At 44.6% G+C, this 15,618-nt stretch overlaps 2 protein-coding genes across 5 annotated transcripts in view; one reads left to right on the top strand and one right to left on the bottom strand.

The window, feature by feature from the left end:
* Nucleotides 1-15,618, bottom strand: part of SP110 (SP110 nuclear body protein) — a 42,040-nt gene that overhangs the window by 18,043 nt on the left and 8,379 nt on the right. For all 3 annotated transcript variants that reach the window (XR_004350628.1, XM_032636606.1, XM_032636607.1), the window contains exons 6-12: nucleotides 13,698-13,775; nucleotides 11,799-11,867; nucleotides 10,045-10,194; nucleotides 8,197-8,283; nucleotides 7,089-7,142; nucleotides 4,652-4,717; nucleotides 3,007-3,156 (exon numbers count right to left, since the gene is read on the bottom strand). Coding sequence is in view for 2 of the 3 variants with exons in the window: in XM_032636606.1 (XP_032492497.1) it covers nucleotides 3,007-3,156; nucleotides 4,652-4,717; nucleotides 7,089-7,142; nucleotides 8,197-8,283; nucleotides 10,045-10,194; nucleotides 11,799-11,867; nucleotides 13,698-13,775 (654 nt within the window). In the remaining variant the exon portion in view is untranslated. The remainder of the gene's footprint in view (nucleotides 1-3,006; nucleotides 3,157-4,651; nucleotides 4,718-7,088; nucleotides 7,143-8,196; nucleotides 8,284-10,044; nucleotides 10,195-11,798; nucleotides 11,868-13,697; nucleotides 13,776-15,618) is intronic.
* LOC116756319 (nuclear body protein SP140-like) overlaps nucleotides 12,480-15,618 on the top strand; it is an 87,828-nt gene continuing 84,689 nt past the window's right edge. For both annotated transcript variants that reach the window (XM_032636603.1, XM_032636600.1), the window contains exon 1: nucleotides 12,480-12,709. The gene's annotated coding sequence lies outside the window, so the exon portion shown is untranslated. The remainder of the gene's footprint in view (nucleotides 12,710-15,618) is intronic.

Here is a 15,618-nt window from a genome sequence, read left to right as displayed (position 1 = left end):
GTAAATAAAGGATGTAGCCTTATAAATATTACATAGAAAGGGCTTTTTAAGGCAGAAGTACAGGGCATAAAGCAGTGATTCTCAATGATGGGTGATTTTGCCCTCAGAGGATATCTGGAAATGTCAGGAAATCTTTTTGCCAGACTGGGAGGTGGGCGCTACTGCCGTCTGATGGGTGGACGCCAGGGATGCTGCTGAACGTGTCACAATGCATAGCACAGCCTCTGCAACCAAGAATTAACTGGCCCCAAATAACAACAGTGCAAAAGTTGAGAAACTCTGACATAAACCATACTGGAAAAAATAAATTGATGTGCCTAAGACTCTCGGGAATTCCCTGGCGGTCCAGTGGTTAGGACTCCACGCTTTCACTGCCATGGGCCCAGGTTCAATCCCTGGTCCGGGAACTAAGATCCCACAAGCCGCACAGCATGGCCAAAAAAACCCAAAAACCAAACCAAACCAAAAAAAATTGAAACCCTCCACAGCCAAAAACTTCTCAAGGAAAAGGCAAAAACAAAATAAGAAAATTGCAGCAACAAGGGGTTAATCTCCCAAATTGATTAAACAACAAAAAAAGAAGAGTCATGTATAAAAATAGACAAATATGCATAGGGGACCTTCAAAAGAAAACATTCTGAAGAAAAATTTGTTTATAAAACAGGCATCTTAGTAAATACAGGCTAGATAATGCTGTAGTCATTTATGATCCTCCTAAATCTCAGTGGTTTATTATAGGTGTCGGCAAACTACGGCCCAAGGGCCAAGTCAGCCCAATGCCTATTTTTTTCTTTTTTAATAAATTTATTTATTATTTATTTTTGGCTGCTTTGGGTCTTTGTTGCTGTGTGTGGGCTTCCTCTGGTTGCGGTGAGCAGGGGCTACTCTTCGTTGCGGTGCGCGGGCTTCTCATTGTGGTGGCTTCTCTTGCTGTGGAGCACGGGCTCTAGGCGTGCGGGCTTCAGTAGTTGAGGCACGTGGGCTCAGTAGTTGTGGCTCGCGGGCTCTAGAACGCAAGCTCAGTAGTTGGGGCGCACGGACTTAGCTGCTCCGCGGCATGTGGGATCTTCCCAGGCCAGGGCTCAAACCCGTGTCCCCTGCATTGGCAGGCGGATTCTTAAACACTGCGCCACCAGGGGGGCCCCCAATGCCTGTTTTGGTATTAACGTTTTATTAGAGCACAGCCAGGCCCACTTGTTTATATTTTTGTCTCTGCTGCTTTCACGCTACAATGGCAGCGTTGAATAGTTGCAGTAGGGACTTTATGGCCAGCAAAGCCTAAATCATTCACTCTCTGGCCCTTTTTAGAAAAAGTTCTTCAAGCTTTGGCTTGGAAGTAGCCCTCTCACTTCCACCCACATTTCTCTGGCCAAGTCACGAAGCCATTCCTGAGTCCACAGGGCAGGGGTGTGTGACCTTCTGAGATGCTGGTGAAGCCATTCCTGAGTCACGAAGCCATTCCTGAGTCCACAGGGCAGGGGTGTGTGACCTTCTGAGATGCTGGTGAAGCCATTCCTGAGTCACGAAGCCATTCCTGAGTCCACAGGGCAGGAGTGTGTGGCCTTCTGAGATGCTGGTGAAGCCATTCCTGAGTCACGAAGCCATTCCTGAGTCCACAGGGCAGGGGTGTGTGGCCTTCTGAGATGCTGGTGAAGCCATTCCTGAGTCACGAAGCCATTCCTGAGTCCACAGGGCAGGGGTGTGTGGCCTGAGATGCTGGTGAAGCCATTCCTGAGTCACGAAGCCATTCCTGAGTCCACAGGGCAGGGGTGTGTGACCTGAGATGCTGGTGAAGCCATTCCTGAGTCACGAAGCCATTCCTGAGTCCACAGGGCAGGGGTGTGTGACCTGAGATGCTGGTGAAGCCATTCCTGAGTCACGAAGCCATTCCTGAGTCCACAGGGCAGGGGTGTGTGACCTGAGATGCTGGTGAAGCCATTCCTGAGTCACGAAGCCATTCCTGAGTCCACAGGGCAGGGGTGTGTGACCTGAGATGCTGGTGAAGCCATTCCTGAGTCACGAAGCCATTCCTGAGTCCACAGGGCAGGGGTGTGTGACCTTCTGAGATGCTGGTGAAGCCATTCCTGAGTCACGAAGCCACTCCTGAGTCCACAGGGCAGGGGTGTGTGACCTGAGATGCTGGTGAAGCCATTCCTGAGTCACGAAGCCATTCCTGAGTCCACAGGGCAGGGGTGTGTGGCCTGAGATGCTGGTGAGCAGTACTGTGAACCTTCCAAAGCGTATTTAACCACTCACAGAGCACAAAGAGATTCCAAGGAAAACACTGGCGGACTAACATTCTTGGCCTTTATGTTCGACAAACAGAAAAGTCCTGTTATTTCTGGTGTTCGTGAAGATGTAGGGAAGAGGGTGTCCACACCGCATTCATGGGAGTCTAAACTGGCAACAATTTGATCATCAGTATGGGATTAGTTTATTTTATTAGTTTAGTTTAGTTTAGTTTTTGGCCTTGACGCTTGTGGGATTTTATTTCCCCAACCAGGGACTGAACCCAGGCCCTCTGGAGTGAGAGCACAGAGTCGGACCGCCAGGGAATTCCCAGTATGGGATAATTTTAAATATGCAGACCCACTGACCAATCTACTTCACTTCCAGAAATAAACCATTAAGAAATAAAACAGAGAATGTGTCCACTTCGAAGTCTGATGCCACTCCCGTCACTGGATCGGCCCGAATCAGAGAGGAGCCCCCAGACTCTGTGGAGCAGAGGTGGCTCTGCTGATAGAAATGTAAACAGTAGACCCAGGGGAGTGGGGATGGGGTTCTGCAGGGCACAGCTGAGGCGACCTGCACCCTGAGAACACGGTTACCTCTCCCAACAGCCACCCCCAGACCAAGAGACTCTTGCTCTGTCCTCACGCCCGTTCGCCTGCCCCCTCCCTCCTTCTATTAGTAACTTTATGCATCTGTGTCACCCTGTGCCTGCTCCACGGGAGCCCCTCCCACACGGAGCATCCAGGTGACAAATTCCATCGCCAGCCTTACCCTCTGGTGCAGGCTTTGGGGCACGTTCAGCCCTTGCTTTCTGGGCCCGTGTCATGACCTTCGATCTTCTGGTTGAGTCGTCCTTCCTTTCAGCCACCTGCTCCACCACTTGGAGCATCTCTTGGGTTCTGCGTCCAGGTGAGGCTGACCCTGGGCCAAAGAGCAATTTGTGAAGAGTTTTCATTGGGGTCCCAGTGGCCCTCCCCCTCCCGAAGCTTCTCGCACTCCCAGTTCCCTCACTTTGAGATCTCTGTACCCACTGCCTCACTTTTATCGTGCTATTTCTCCATAATTACTCCTCTCTTCTCTTGTGGGTATCTTTCTTTCTCCCCCAAACTCCTGTTTCTCTTTTCCCCCTTCAACTTCTCTTTCTATTAATTACATGTGTATCAATGAGAATCTAAGGTCCATGAGGGCAGGGAATTTTCTGTTTTGCTCACTGCTGAGTCCTCAGAACTTAGGACATGTGCCAGCACACCCCTCAACTCAATTCACCTCTGTGGAATGAATGTGTAACAGGCAGCATATTTTAGAAAATATTCAAATTATGTATTTTTCACCCTTATACATTGTAATGTCCAGGGTTCCCTAATTATTAAATCAATAAATTTCAGGGAAGGGGCAGATGCTGGCTAGATCTGAGAAGAAACTGCTCAGCTGAGGCCGTTTTGGAGATGTTACACTAAATCTTGAAACACAAATTTGATGAGAGTGAAAGAGATTTCGTTGTTTCAAAAATTACCTTTATATACCCACAGGAGAAGCTTAGAGGTCTGAGTGTCAAGTTTTCCTAGAAGTCGTTGGTGGAGAGAACTCAGCATATGACAAGGAGACAGTGGCGCTGGGGACTGACAGAAAGTGACAAGAGGAGGAGAAGGGCGACCAAGGAGGTCCTAGCCCCCACCCAGGTCAAACCCCATGATTGAGGGGTGTTGGAAACAAACAGAAAAATTCGGGGAATGTCCAAAGCAGTGGAACACATGTCATGATTCATGTTTGGGGGCTGACAGGAGATTCCCTCTCAGGGTGCTGCATTCAAGGTCTGGAAATCCAAGGGAATCCCCACCAACTGGCACACCTTGAACTAAAGCAAAAAGAAGGAGAAAGGAGAGGGGAAGGGGAAGAGGAAGAGAATGCAGAGGAGAAGGAGAAAAGGTGATGAGCACAGAAAGGAATAAAGCAGAGGATCCAGAAAAATGCAGAGCTCCGTACATTTCTGCTTTTATACTGCAAATAACACGATTTTCCTGCATGGAGCCCATGCATGCTAAGCATCGCTTCAGGTGGTTTTGAACGCTCAGTGACAACAAATCTAACTCCAGTTTGGGATTGGGAGTCTGAATCCTGCCTGCACATTCAGGTTTGCTTTGTCTATTCTTCCTGGCTCTGAACTGGACACAGTCCTAATCTCAAAATTGACTGATGCGTTCTGCCCACCTCCACCCCATTCCTTCCCAATGATAAGAGAAAAGAAACCTGTTGGAATCAACATGGTTCTCCTTTTGTGAGGAGGGGCCTTTGATGGGATGACCTAGGGGTCGAGATGGGGCTGGCTGTGCTCTCGTGACACCCGGGTGGCCGTGTGGCTGGAGAGAAGGACCCTGATGAACATTAAGGGAATGACGACTTCACCCTTCTTGCTTACCTCTTGGGAGACTTTTTTTCTGTCTTTTTTTTGAACTTGACCAGCTATGTATTTTTCTCTTCCTTCCTAAAACAGAAAAGAAAATCATCTCTTATGGCTATATATATATTGATCTACAAGCTTGAAATGTCAATACGTTTTAAGTAAAAATTTTTTCTATCTTCCTGTCACTTTGGGGAGGCAAGAAAACCAGGAGACCTATGTGAAGAAAGTACTCGGAAATGAAAAAGGATTGAATAAAGAAGTAATAGAGATATACTAAATTTTTAACATTAAAATATATCATTTTCTAATTAATAACCAGTTTTTTCAAGACTAGAAGAAAATATATAGAGAGATTGTTATAAGCCGTAGATATAAAAGATCTTCTTAGCCAAAGAAGGAAGGTCCTTAGCCAAGGACCCAAATTGTAAAGGCAAAAGATGAACAAATTTGACTGCTTAAAAAATTTAAATGCCCATACTTCAAAAATCATCCACACAATGTTAAAACAAAAAACGGGAAAACTGCAATATATGTAACCTTAGGGGGTTACTGTCCTTAATAGATGAAGCAAAAGATGAATAGTACGCTAGGAAAGTGGGCAAAAAGCATAAATCGGAAGTGCTAAAAGAGGAAATACAAATGACACATTTATTTTAAAAATGTCTTGTTTTAAAAGTTTTTTTTGATGTGGACCATTTTTTTAACATCTTTGTTCAATATGTTACAATATTGCTTCTGTTTTACGTTTTAGGGTTTTTTTGGCCCCGAGGCATGTGGGATCTTAGCTCCCCGACAAGGGATCGAACCTGCACCCCCTGCACTGGAAAGCGAAGTCTTAACCACTGGACTGCCAGGGACGTCCCTAAAAAGCATCTTTAGATCACCAATAATCCCCTGAAAATGCATTGTTTAGTTTTAATTATATCCAAACTTTTAAAAAGTTTTATCATGTCTGGGTTGATGAGGATGTAGTTAATGAACACTCGTGTGTTATTAAAGGAAATGTAAACAAATACATTTTCTGGAGAACAGTTTGGTAACAAATATGAAATTTAAGATATATAGACCCTAACCAAGTAATCTCGCATTTAGAAATTAATCCTGAGTAAATTATTGGACAAGTGTGCAAAGATACCAACACACACAATATGATTTCTATTTTCAGATAACAATTGGATACAGCCTAACTTACTACCAATAGGTTATTATTGAAACCAATTGTTAATCACACAATAACGAAAGAGGTGTTTAAAAGTGTTTCTAGGATGAGCATGTATATATATACATAAAGAATGCATACATATAAAGAATACATATATATGAGAATGTATGTGTTTTTGTAAGGTATAAAAATAAGGTTGGGGAAGGAGATTAAATAGGTATTTAAATTTCTGATTAATAACTTTCTGTACTGTTTGCAGATTTTATGAGGAACATTGTATCGGGCAGGGCAGGAGAGACTATGTTGCAGTGCAAGCAAAACCAAATCTTGGTGGCTTAACATACAACAGTGTATTTCTCTGTCATGCAGAGTTCTCTGCAGGACGCGGACTGGGTCTCCGGGGCAGCTGTCCGCTATGAGTGGTGCTGAGATCCACACTGCCTGGCCTTTTGCGACCTCTCTCTTCCACACACTTCTACAATCAGGGGAAGAAAGTGTGAAGAGCTAAGCAGTATCTCGTGTGTTTTGACTCAGGAATGACACCCATCTCACCAGCTCCTTGGTCAGAACTAGTATCATGGCCCTGTCTCCTGCGAGGAGCTGGGAAATGCAGCTTTCCAAGTGTCTGGGAAGAGGGGAGGAGAACCGGAAATAGTGGAGAGCGGTAGTACCGCCCACCACACAGCGTGCAGGGCTGGTTGTTCCTTTCTTTCCTTTTCCTTAGTAGTAAAGCTGCTGATTTCAAGCTGGATACTTGTCCTTCTAAAATAAAGACTGCATTACCCAGCCTCCTTGGCAGTCAGGTGAGACCATGTAACTAGTCCTGGCAATGAAATGGTAACAATTACTAAAATGCGACGTACAGATAGTGTCTTTCGGGAGAGGAGGCATGCCTCTCCTTGACCTTGCCTCTTTCCTTTGGATAGAAGGCACACTTGCTGGCTGGACCCCAGGGAAGGAGATGCTGCATATGCTGAGGATGAGGGAGCAACAGCCAGAATGAGCTGCGTACGGCACGAGCCCTGACCACTACTTCTGTACGAGGCAGAACTAAGCTCTCTAATGTCAGCCACTATATTTGGGGGCACGATGCGGTTTTCTGTCACACACAGCAAGCTAATTTCAAAGGCTACAGCATATTGCTTTTATAGTAGGAAAACATTTCTATGTTGAAAAAAGCACACATCTTTTTCTGGCTTAGATGTCTTTTGTAGCCCGAAGGGCATAAAAACCAGTAAAAATAATATCAAACCCGCCCTAATAGAGACCAGATAAGTTCTTTACACTTACGATTTTCCCCAGGAGATTCCTCCAAAGGCAGTTTGCTTCCCTTATCCATGGGATCTAGAAGGTTTGAGAAAGAAAGTGATTTTTAAATAAGCAATCTTTATGTTTTGTGACCACATTCATTTCAGACAATACTGAGTTGGTAAAGCTTTGACAGTATTATTTCTATCCCTTTCATTATAAAGGAGGATGATGGTTCCTGAAGAGGGTTCTAGGGACCAAGATGCTAGTCCTGTGCCAGCCAGCCTTTATCCACAGGATCTTGGGAAAACCCATTAATCCTTTGCATCTCAAATTTGAATAAATCATTCAACTTTCTCCAAAGGTGGTTGTGAAAATAAAATATATTATTCAGGATAAAATTAGAAATATACATTGTATGAGTCAGTGTAATGCAGGAAAAACTTGTTAACAATGATAGTTTGTATTTTAATACGGTCAAATGTAATTCATTCTTTCCGACAATAATTAGATATTTGTCATTTGAAAGTCACATTTGTTGTGTGGGAATTCTGTGAAGATGTGACACAGTGACTAAATTACCAGCAAACAAGAATGCTCTGCTTTTTTTTTCCCTCCGAGGATAACAGTAACAATGTGAGTAACAGTGGCCATGGTGAGGGGTGAATTAACGTGCACCATTTTTCCAGCGTATGCCCACAACAACGTCAGACGCTCGTGCTGTCATAGTATTACATTTGTGTTTATGATGAGCTGTTCTCATCTCAATTTTCACAGAAAGGTCATGTGAGAAACATGGAGATTGGGATCTTAGGAAAAACCTGGATGGCTTGGCACTACAATAAAGTACCATGAATATACTTAGAGCATGAATACTTGGCAGTGGTAAGTTGCCCCAAAATTGGTTCTTGGGGGTGAAAAAAACTTACTCTTTTTATGTAAAAAGCACAAATAAATATATCCAGTACAGAAATGGATATACAATATACTTGTGGGATTGAAATATCCTGGGGGGTAGGGTTTATGATTAGAAAAAAAAATCTAAATGGGCAGTGATAATGAAAAAATGGTTGAGAAACTCTGACTCAGAGTAAAACAGCTCTAAGTTTGGGCTCTTGATGCCCATACTGAGAGACTTGCAATCCCTCACCTTTACCGTGGGTGAGTCTTGGTGGTGTGCTGGGTGGCTCCTGGGGTCTCTTTCCTTCATCCATCTCTGAAGTGTCATCACTGACCTCTGAAAAAAGAAACAACATTCACCTTATATCTCAGTAAATGCCCTCTAGAAAGTCCACGCGGAATCTCCCAGAGACCCAGGAAGGACCTTGCACACTCTGGAGCTGAAGGCTGGAGGTTCCAGTCCTGATGAGACCCTGCAACTACCTCCTGAGAATAATTCTACCGCTGGTCCTGTCTGCCACTCAGGGGAGGAGCAGAGCAAGGCTGGTCAGCAGTGGTTCCTCCACTAATGGAATGTCCAGTGGGGGGCAGTCATCTGAGCCCCTGGAGCAGAGGTTTTGGGGAGCCCCGGCAATACTTTCGGGAGACCTTCAAGGTCAGAATTGTTTTTATAATTAGATGTTCTTTGCCTTTTTTCGCTGTGTTGACTTTTGCACAGATGAAGCAATGGCCATGGCAGGTGAAAATTCTGGTGCCTCAGGACAAATCAAAGCGATGTCCCCAAACCTTAGAAGGTAGCATGGCATTCTTCACTACCACTTACTCAACATGGAAAAAAAAAGCCAGTTTCATGTAAGAATGTTCTTGATGAAACAGTTAAAATTATTAATTTAATTACATTTCTACCCTTAAGGACACATCTTTTTAATAGCATATGTAAAAAACTGGGTAGAACATGTAAAGCAGTTTGCTGCATCTTGAAGTACCATGTTGTCTCCAGACTAACACTCAAATGATTGTTTGAGTTGCAAGCTCACTGTAAAATTAAGTGAACCAAAATTTTCTAATTGTTTATGATATTATAAAATCAGGAGTAGAAGATCCACTCAAAACACAAGATAGCATAAGACATTTTATTACAACAGAGTATATGGTCTCAGACTCTATGTTACAACTAACCTTTAAGAAACTAGCCCTTGTTGAGTTTTGGTGTAGTATCAAAAGTGAATATCCACAGATATCTCAAAAGACTGTTAAAATACTCCATCTTTTGCAGCTACAGATCTGTGTGAGGCTGGATTTTCTTCCTATGCTTCAACCAAAGCAACAAATCACGATTGACTGAATACAGAAGCAGGGATAAGAGCCCAGCTGTCCTTGATGGTGGAGGTGGGGGAGCAGGGAATAGGTAAAGGAGATTAAGAGGTATTGGGCTGGCCAAAAAGTTTGTTTGGGTTTCCTGTAAGATGTTAAGGAAATACCTGAACAAACTTTTTGGCCAACCCCAAACAAACCTCCAGTTATAAAATAAATAAGCTATGGGGATATAATATCCAGCATAAGAAATAAGGTCAATAATATTGTAATAACTTTGTATGGGGACAGATTCTTCCTACACTTATTATGGTGATCATTTCACGGTGTATGCAAATGTCAAACCACTATACAGTGTACCTGAAATTAACATAATACTGTACAACAAACATATTTCAGTTAAGAAAAAAATTTCAAAAGAACCTTTAAAAATAGAAAGCAATTGTTAACAAGATATAGATTGATGCTATTAAGAATGTTCCCTCTCAGCTTTCAATATAATACAATGAAGATACATACAAAAATATTAAGAAAGCACATGGAAAAGATAGTGAAAAAAAAAATTTTTTTTTAAGAATCCAGCCATCTTTGATAAAGGTAGACATTAAAGAGATTTGCAAAAATGTACAATGATACCACTCACCTAATTTTTTTATTTGAAAAATATATTTATTTTTCATAAAAATATGTTATTTATGGTAATAGGTAATTGATTTATTGTGGGCTGCAGGAGAGACCCTCCCACGCTGAGCATTCAGACGACAAATTCCATCACCAGCCTTACCCTCTGGTGCAGGCGTTTGGGCACATTCTGTCCTTCTCTTTTTTGCTCTTGTCATGACCTTTGTGTTCCTGGTTGAGTCGTCCTCCCTGTGAGTCACCTGCTCCGCCACGTGGAGCGTCGTTTGGATTCCATGCCCAGGTAAGGCTGCCCCTGGCCAAACAGTGATTTGTGAATAGTTTTTACTGGGGTCCCAGTGGCGCTCCTCCTCCCCTTGACAGTGACCTCCTTCTCACACTCCCAGTCCCCTCACTTTAAGATCTCTATACCCCTGTGCCTCACTTTTCTCCTCCTATTTCTCCGTAATTATATATTTTTTCTTGTGTACACCTTTCTTTCCCCCTCCCCCGCCCCCAAACTCACCATCTGCTCTCACTCTCTGTGCAACCTTTTGAAATCAATCAGATAAATCTGGGGGAATCCCAGAGCACTGGGGCTGATTTCCTGTTTCCTGGCTTGAGACCCCTGCTGCCAGAAAGTGCCACATCCAAGTAAACATGGCCAGATGCTCTGTTTTAGCAGAGGAGGAGTCTTGTAAAGCACTTTTCCAGGTTCCCTAGGGCCTGTGTGTGATACAGGAGACAGGAGAGATCCAGGGGTCCCTGGGTGCCTCTAGTAGGGAAAGTGAAAGGTATCAAAGAATTGAGAGGCAGGGGCCCTACAGTGGGGAGTGAGGCTGGGACCTAGAGGATTTGCAATGCCAGGTGAGGGGTGGTGGTGTTAGCGTTAGGGTTCTCTTCTCCCTTTATTTTGCCAATGAATTTTATATCTGTATCTTTGGACCAGATTTTTTATTGAGTGTGCCAAATTGGCATACTGTGGGGAAATTAAGTTTCCTTGATTTCTCAGTGCTTCTGTAAAAAGCCCGAGCCTCCTGAGACACAAAAGTGTATACGGTATAAAGATAGGGGAAAGCAGCAAAAAAAATGTCTTCTCTTTTCAGGAGGAGAGGATGGCTGTCCTAGTCCTGTATATAAACAGGGCAGAAAATCCATCATTCTTTCTCCTGTGTCTGTAGGTTATAATCTGCCACTCACACAGAAAGATTTCATCAGCTCTCTTCTCCAGCCTGTGGGTCTGCGTGCGGGGGAAAAACGCTGCCGTGTCGAGCTGGTTGTGAACAACAATAAAGAATTCTTTTCCCTGACCCAGGGGCTTTGTGCTTCTGCAATATTCATATATATAAAGAACATCACTCTGCAGGAGGGGGTAATATCTCAGAGCCTCACAGTACTTGACGAAGCACATACCTGGCACACGTGCATAGAAGGTTAGCACTAATCTAGAAACGAGCAGGTCAAAAATTGAATTCTAAAAATTTCCTCCCAATATATTTGCATCCTTTCTCAGCAACAGCCACTCACCCAGCCACTTAAGCCAGAACTTGAAGAGCAAGCGTTGATTTCTCTCTCTCATCCCCAGCTTCCAATTTACCAAGTCTTATCAACTCTACCTTCAGCTGATCTCGAATAGACCCTCTTCTTCTATCTCCACTGCCAGATCTGAATCCAGGCTACTATCAACTCCCATGGCACCTGCCCTCACAAGAGGTTGCCCTGTTTCCGTTCTATTCCAGTTCATTCTTTATGTAACACCAATATTGATCTCGTCGTTTAAAATTGGATCATGTCACTTCACTGATTAGATCTCTTCAATGGCTCCCCATTGCATTTAGAATAAAATCCCACCTCCCACATCATGGCCGACAAGCATGAGCTGTCTCTAGCCTCCAGCCCCCTCTTGTGCTCTCATCTTACCTCTCGGGAGGCTTTTTTTCTGGTGTCTCTTCCTTGGGGTTAACCAGATACTTCTTTTTCTCTTCTTTCCTAAAAAGAAAAGACACAGATCATCTTTTATAGCTACAAACATTGATCTACTAACCTCATATGTCAACAATTTTTAGCTTTTACTTTGGGTCCTCAAACCACAGTGGCCAGAAGGTCATTGGTGACCTTAGGTGATGCTGAAATTCTAAAGTGGCAGAGGAGAGAGAGAAGTGAAGAAATGGAGACAATAAGTTTAGGTAACTCATTTCTAGAAGTTTGGTTGTGAAACGGAGGGGAGAGCTATGCAGGCTGCTGAAGTGAGATGAAGATCAAGAGAAAGTTCCTTTTATGAACTGTGATAGGCTTGGGCATTGGTTAAATGAATGCCCTTGTGAGAGGGAGATGCTGAATTCTCAGGGAAGAGAAGGGACCATGGATACTGTCAGAAGAGGTGGAAGGATTGCCTTGGAGAAAAAGAAGGAGCTGGAAAGGAGAGGAAAGAAGCAGTTGGGGTTTGCAGGGTGGGAGCGGGAAGTGACGGAATTCCCATCTGATTTTTTCTATGAAACAGGAGGAAAGGTCATCTGTCATGCAAAAAAGGAGGCAGTGAGGCATCAGAGGTTTGGAAAAAATTGCTCAACGTTTGAAAGGATTGTCACAGGAAGTGGAGCTGTGACACAGTGTAGAGGGATCATTTGTGCTGGAATTATGAAGACACAGTGGGTACGCACTGCTCAGCTGTGTGCCTGTCCCCAGCAGTGCCTGATTTCAAATGCAGTGTGCAGGAAGAAGACAACAGTTTCCTCAAACATCTGCCGGAGAGTTCTAGGAAAAGACAGAGAGGCAAGGCAGGTGAAGATAGCAGAAGGTTACTGAAACGATGGATCTTCAACTCTGAACTGGTAAGAAGGGTCATGAAAGAAATGCAGATGATGCATTGGAGAAGCAAAAGGCCAGTGGACTGGTCACCCAAATGAGATTGAAGGACAGCTGCAGAGGAAACAAATTGTAAGGAAGAAATCGGGGGGGGGGGGATTTTTTAAATTAATTTTTATAGATTGGGCTGAGAAGGAGAGATCAGAAGTTGAGCAATAGTTATAGAAGGAGCAAATTTCAAGCATTAAATGTCAAAAAAAAAAAAAAAGGAAATCTCAAATTAACTATTGGGAAGTTGAGCCAGGTTTAAATGATGAAAAGGCCTGCGGATCACCTTTGGGTTCGGGAGGGCAAGAATGGGTGGGGAGAAAAGGTCACTGGAAAGAAGCAGAAGAAGGATTTGAGAGGTCAGGATATTGGATGGGTCTGTTATCCACATGTACCTTGAAGATGTCCAGGATGATGGCAGGACTTGAAGTGACAGAAAGACTCTAAGTCAGCCTTGAGTTCTTCCAGGGAGCAGTGGGAAAGTCAAGAGATGATAGTGATGAAAAGGGAGTGAGCATTTCACTTGAATGGCTAAGCCTCAAAGGAGGGGACGGGGAGCAAGGGGCCGGGTGGGGCAGCGTGTAGCAAGGGGTGGCATCCAACCTGCCTTCAGCCATGGGGTGAGTGGTAGCAGAAAATATGCAGCCTTGTCTTAAGAGGAAGCAGAGTCCTCTTGGGGAACAAACTTTCAGTTAAAGAGGGAAGTGAGACTAACCCTATAAGAAGCTGTGTGTGTAGGAGACCTTGATGATGTCAGAACAAACAATTCCGATGGGTGCATATTTCAATAGCCATAAATGCCTTCTCGTTTCCCTATAATATTCATGAAGGCCTTAGAGGAAGACGCAGTGAATGGGAAACAAACTGTATTGGGCATGATGACTATAACCACCTAGTGGGTGCCTATGATAAGATGCAGCTCCAAATTCCCCCTCCTGAGGGCTTCAAGAGAAAGGCAATCCTTACCTTTCTTGCTGGGAGGGGCCCTGGGTGCCTCTTGGAGCTCCTTTGGGTCACTGTGTTCAGAAGCGTCATCTCTTATCACTGACAAAAAACATATAATTCACTTTAGAACTGAGAACAGGCTGACGAGAAAGTGCTGAGGGAGATTGGTGGGAGAACCAGAGGGTGGAGAGCACCTGCAGCACAGGTCTGGGGACTCGTCAGGGTTCCCTGGGTCTGCCTTGGTTTGATCAACTTGTGATTACTGCTACCTGTGTGATTATCACAGTGAACCAGGGAACAACTGCTCCGCAGAGGAGGGCTCCGTTTGAGCCCTTTGGAAAGGTTTCCCTTTCTAAGACTCTCAGCAGCTAGTGTGTGTGGTGATCTTGAATTCTGACGGCCACAATGAGGATGAATGCTTTTGCCACATGAAAAGTACGTGCTATTGCTTGGACGTCTGTGATGCGATCTTTCTAAACTGCTGTATCGGTGATTATTTCATCTCGAGAAATAGTGAAGGAGGTTAAGTGCCTTATGTATTTCCACCTATTTGCTGTCGAAGAAAGCAGGGGTCAGCTTGTACTTGCCAGCACTTGTTAGCAGCAAGAACATACAAAGTTCCTCTAGCTTTTGCTGCACGAAGAAAGACAGAAGGACTTGAAGCCATGACAGATAAAGACCCATCTCACAAAAGGCAGTCACTTCCTTGTTCACACAAGGCTGTGAGATCTGTCTCAAATTCCATCTTACATAGGAATAGCTAACTGAGGCAGCTAGCAAGCAGTCGTTAGACTTTAAAAATGATTTGTTTCATTTCAAATTATTTAAATATCTTAAAAATCCAAATGAACGAGGGTTGAATGTGAAAGTTCCCCCAGTCAGGGTGAGGGCTGGGAGTGAGGACTGTCCATGTCTGAGCACCAATTCATTGTCTCTGTTTGCTTTGCATTTTGATGCAGCAGTTTGGACATCTGCCTTCTTGAAGTGGCCTCAGAGAGTGGCTGAGTCAAATAGTCCTGCCATGACTCAGCCCCTTGTCCTTTCCCCAGGGTTCCCACCACATTGCCTCCTGGCAGATGAATGTTCTCCCTCTGTAGACCCCTTAGTGGTGTTTGGAGTCCAGGTCATGATACTGAGCAGGACACTGTGGGGCTCGTGGGCACAAAAGCCTTTCCGTGTCCTCCCCATTTCTTGAGTATAGGAAATAGGCTTCATTCAGCCTCCATGACCTTTCCTGAGTTCCAACCAGCAGGTTCAAACAGATGCTAATTAGGGAAGGGAGGGGATGTGGAGACAAGGGAGGACCGGGTGAAAGAAACAATAGTGCAGCCTTGGGGCAGGGTCCTGGTTCCCCCTCAAGGGATACACATAAGGGTAGCTTTGAGCTGTTTTGCCGAAACCCCCACCAGGTGGAAGAAGTTAACAGGATGCTGCCCACAACCACGTAGACCCCAGACCGGTTGAAGCCAGAAGGTTGATGATGCTGACTCCCACTTACCACCAACCAATCAGAAGAACGTCCACGAGTGATCACGCCCCCTTTGAACTATTACTATGAAACTTCTCACTACCCCCTCCAAGTTGGGACACACAGTTTTGAGGGCACTAACTTGCTGTGGCCCCCTTTGCCTGGCAAAGCAATAAAACTATTCTTTTCTGCTTCACCCCAAACTCTGTCTCTGAGATATAACTCGATGTCTGGGTATAGAGGCTGGATTTGGCTTCACTTGGGCAAGTACTAATGGGGCTCCTGTCCCCTCGTCCTCAGTGCCACCTCCCGGTCCACCTTTCCCAGACCTGTCTCCCTCACCCTTCCCAGGGACTCTCTCTCCCTCTCCAAGCTCCTGAGGACGGGGTGAGCAGCATGAGCTGGGCCAAGATGGTGATGGAGAGCAGAGAGGAGAGCCCTGAGCCCGGATGACCCAAATGGCTTCTCTTCGTG

This window comes from Phocoena sinus, chromosome 7 (assembly GCF_008692025.1).
Source record: "Phocoena sinus isolate mPhoSin1 chromosome 7, mPhoSin1.pri, whole genome shotgun sequence".
Classification (NCBI taxonomy): Eukaryota; Metazoa; Chordata; class Mammalia; order Artiodactyla; family Phocoenidae; genus Phocoena; species Phocoena sinus.
Note: the sequence above shows the minus strand (reverse complement) of the source record. Positions and strands in the feature narration are given on the sequence as shown.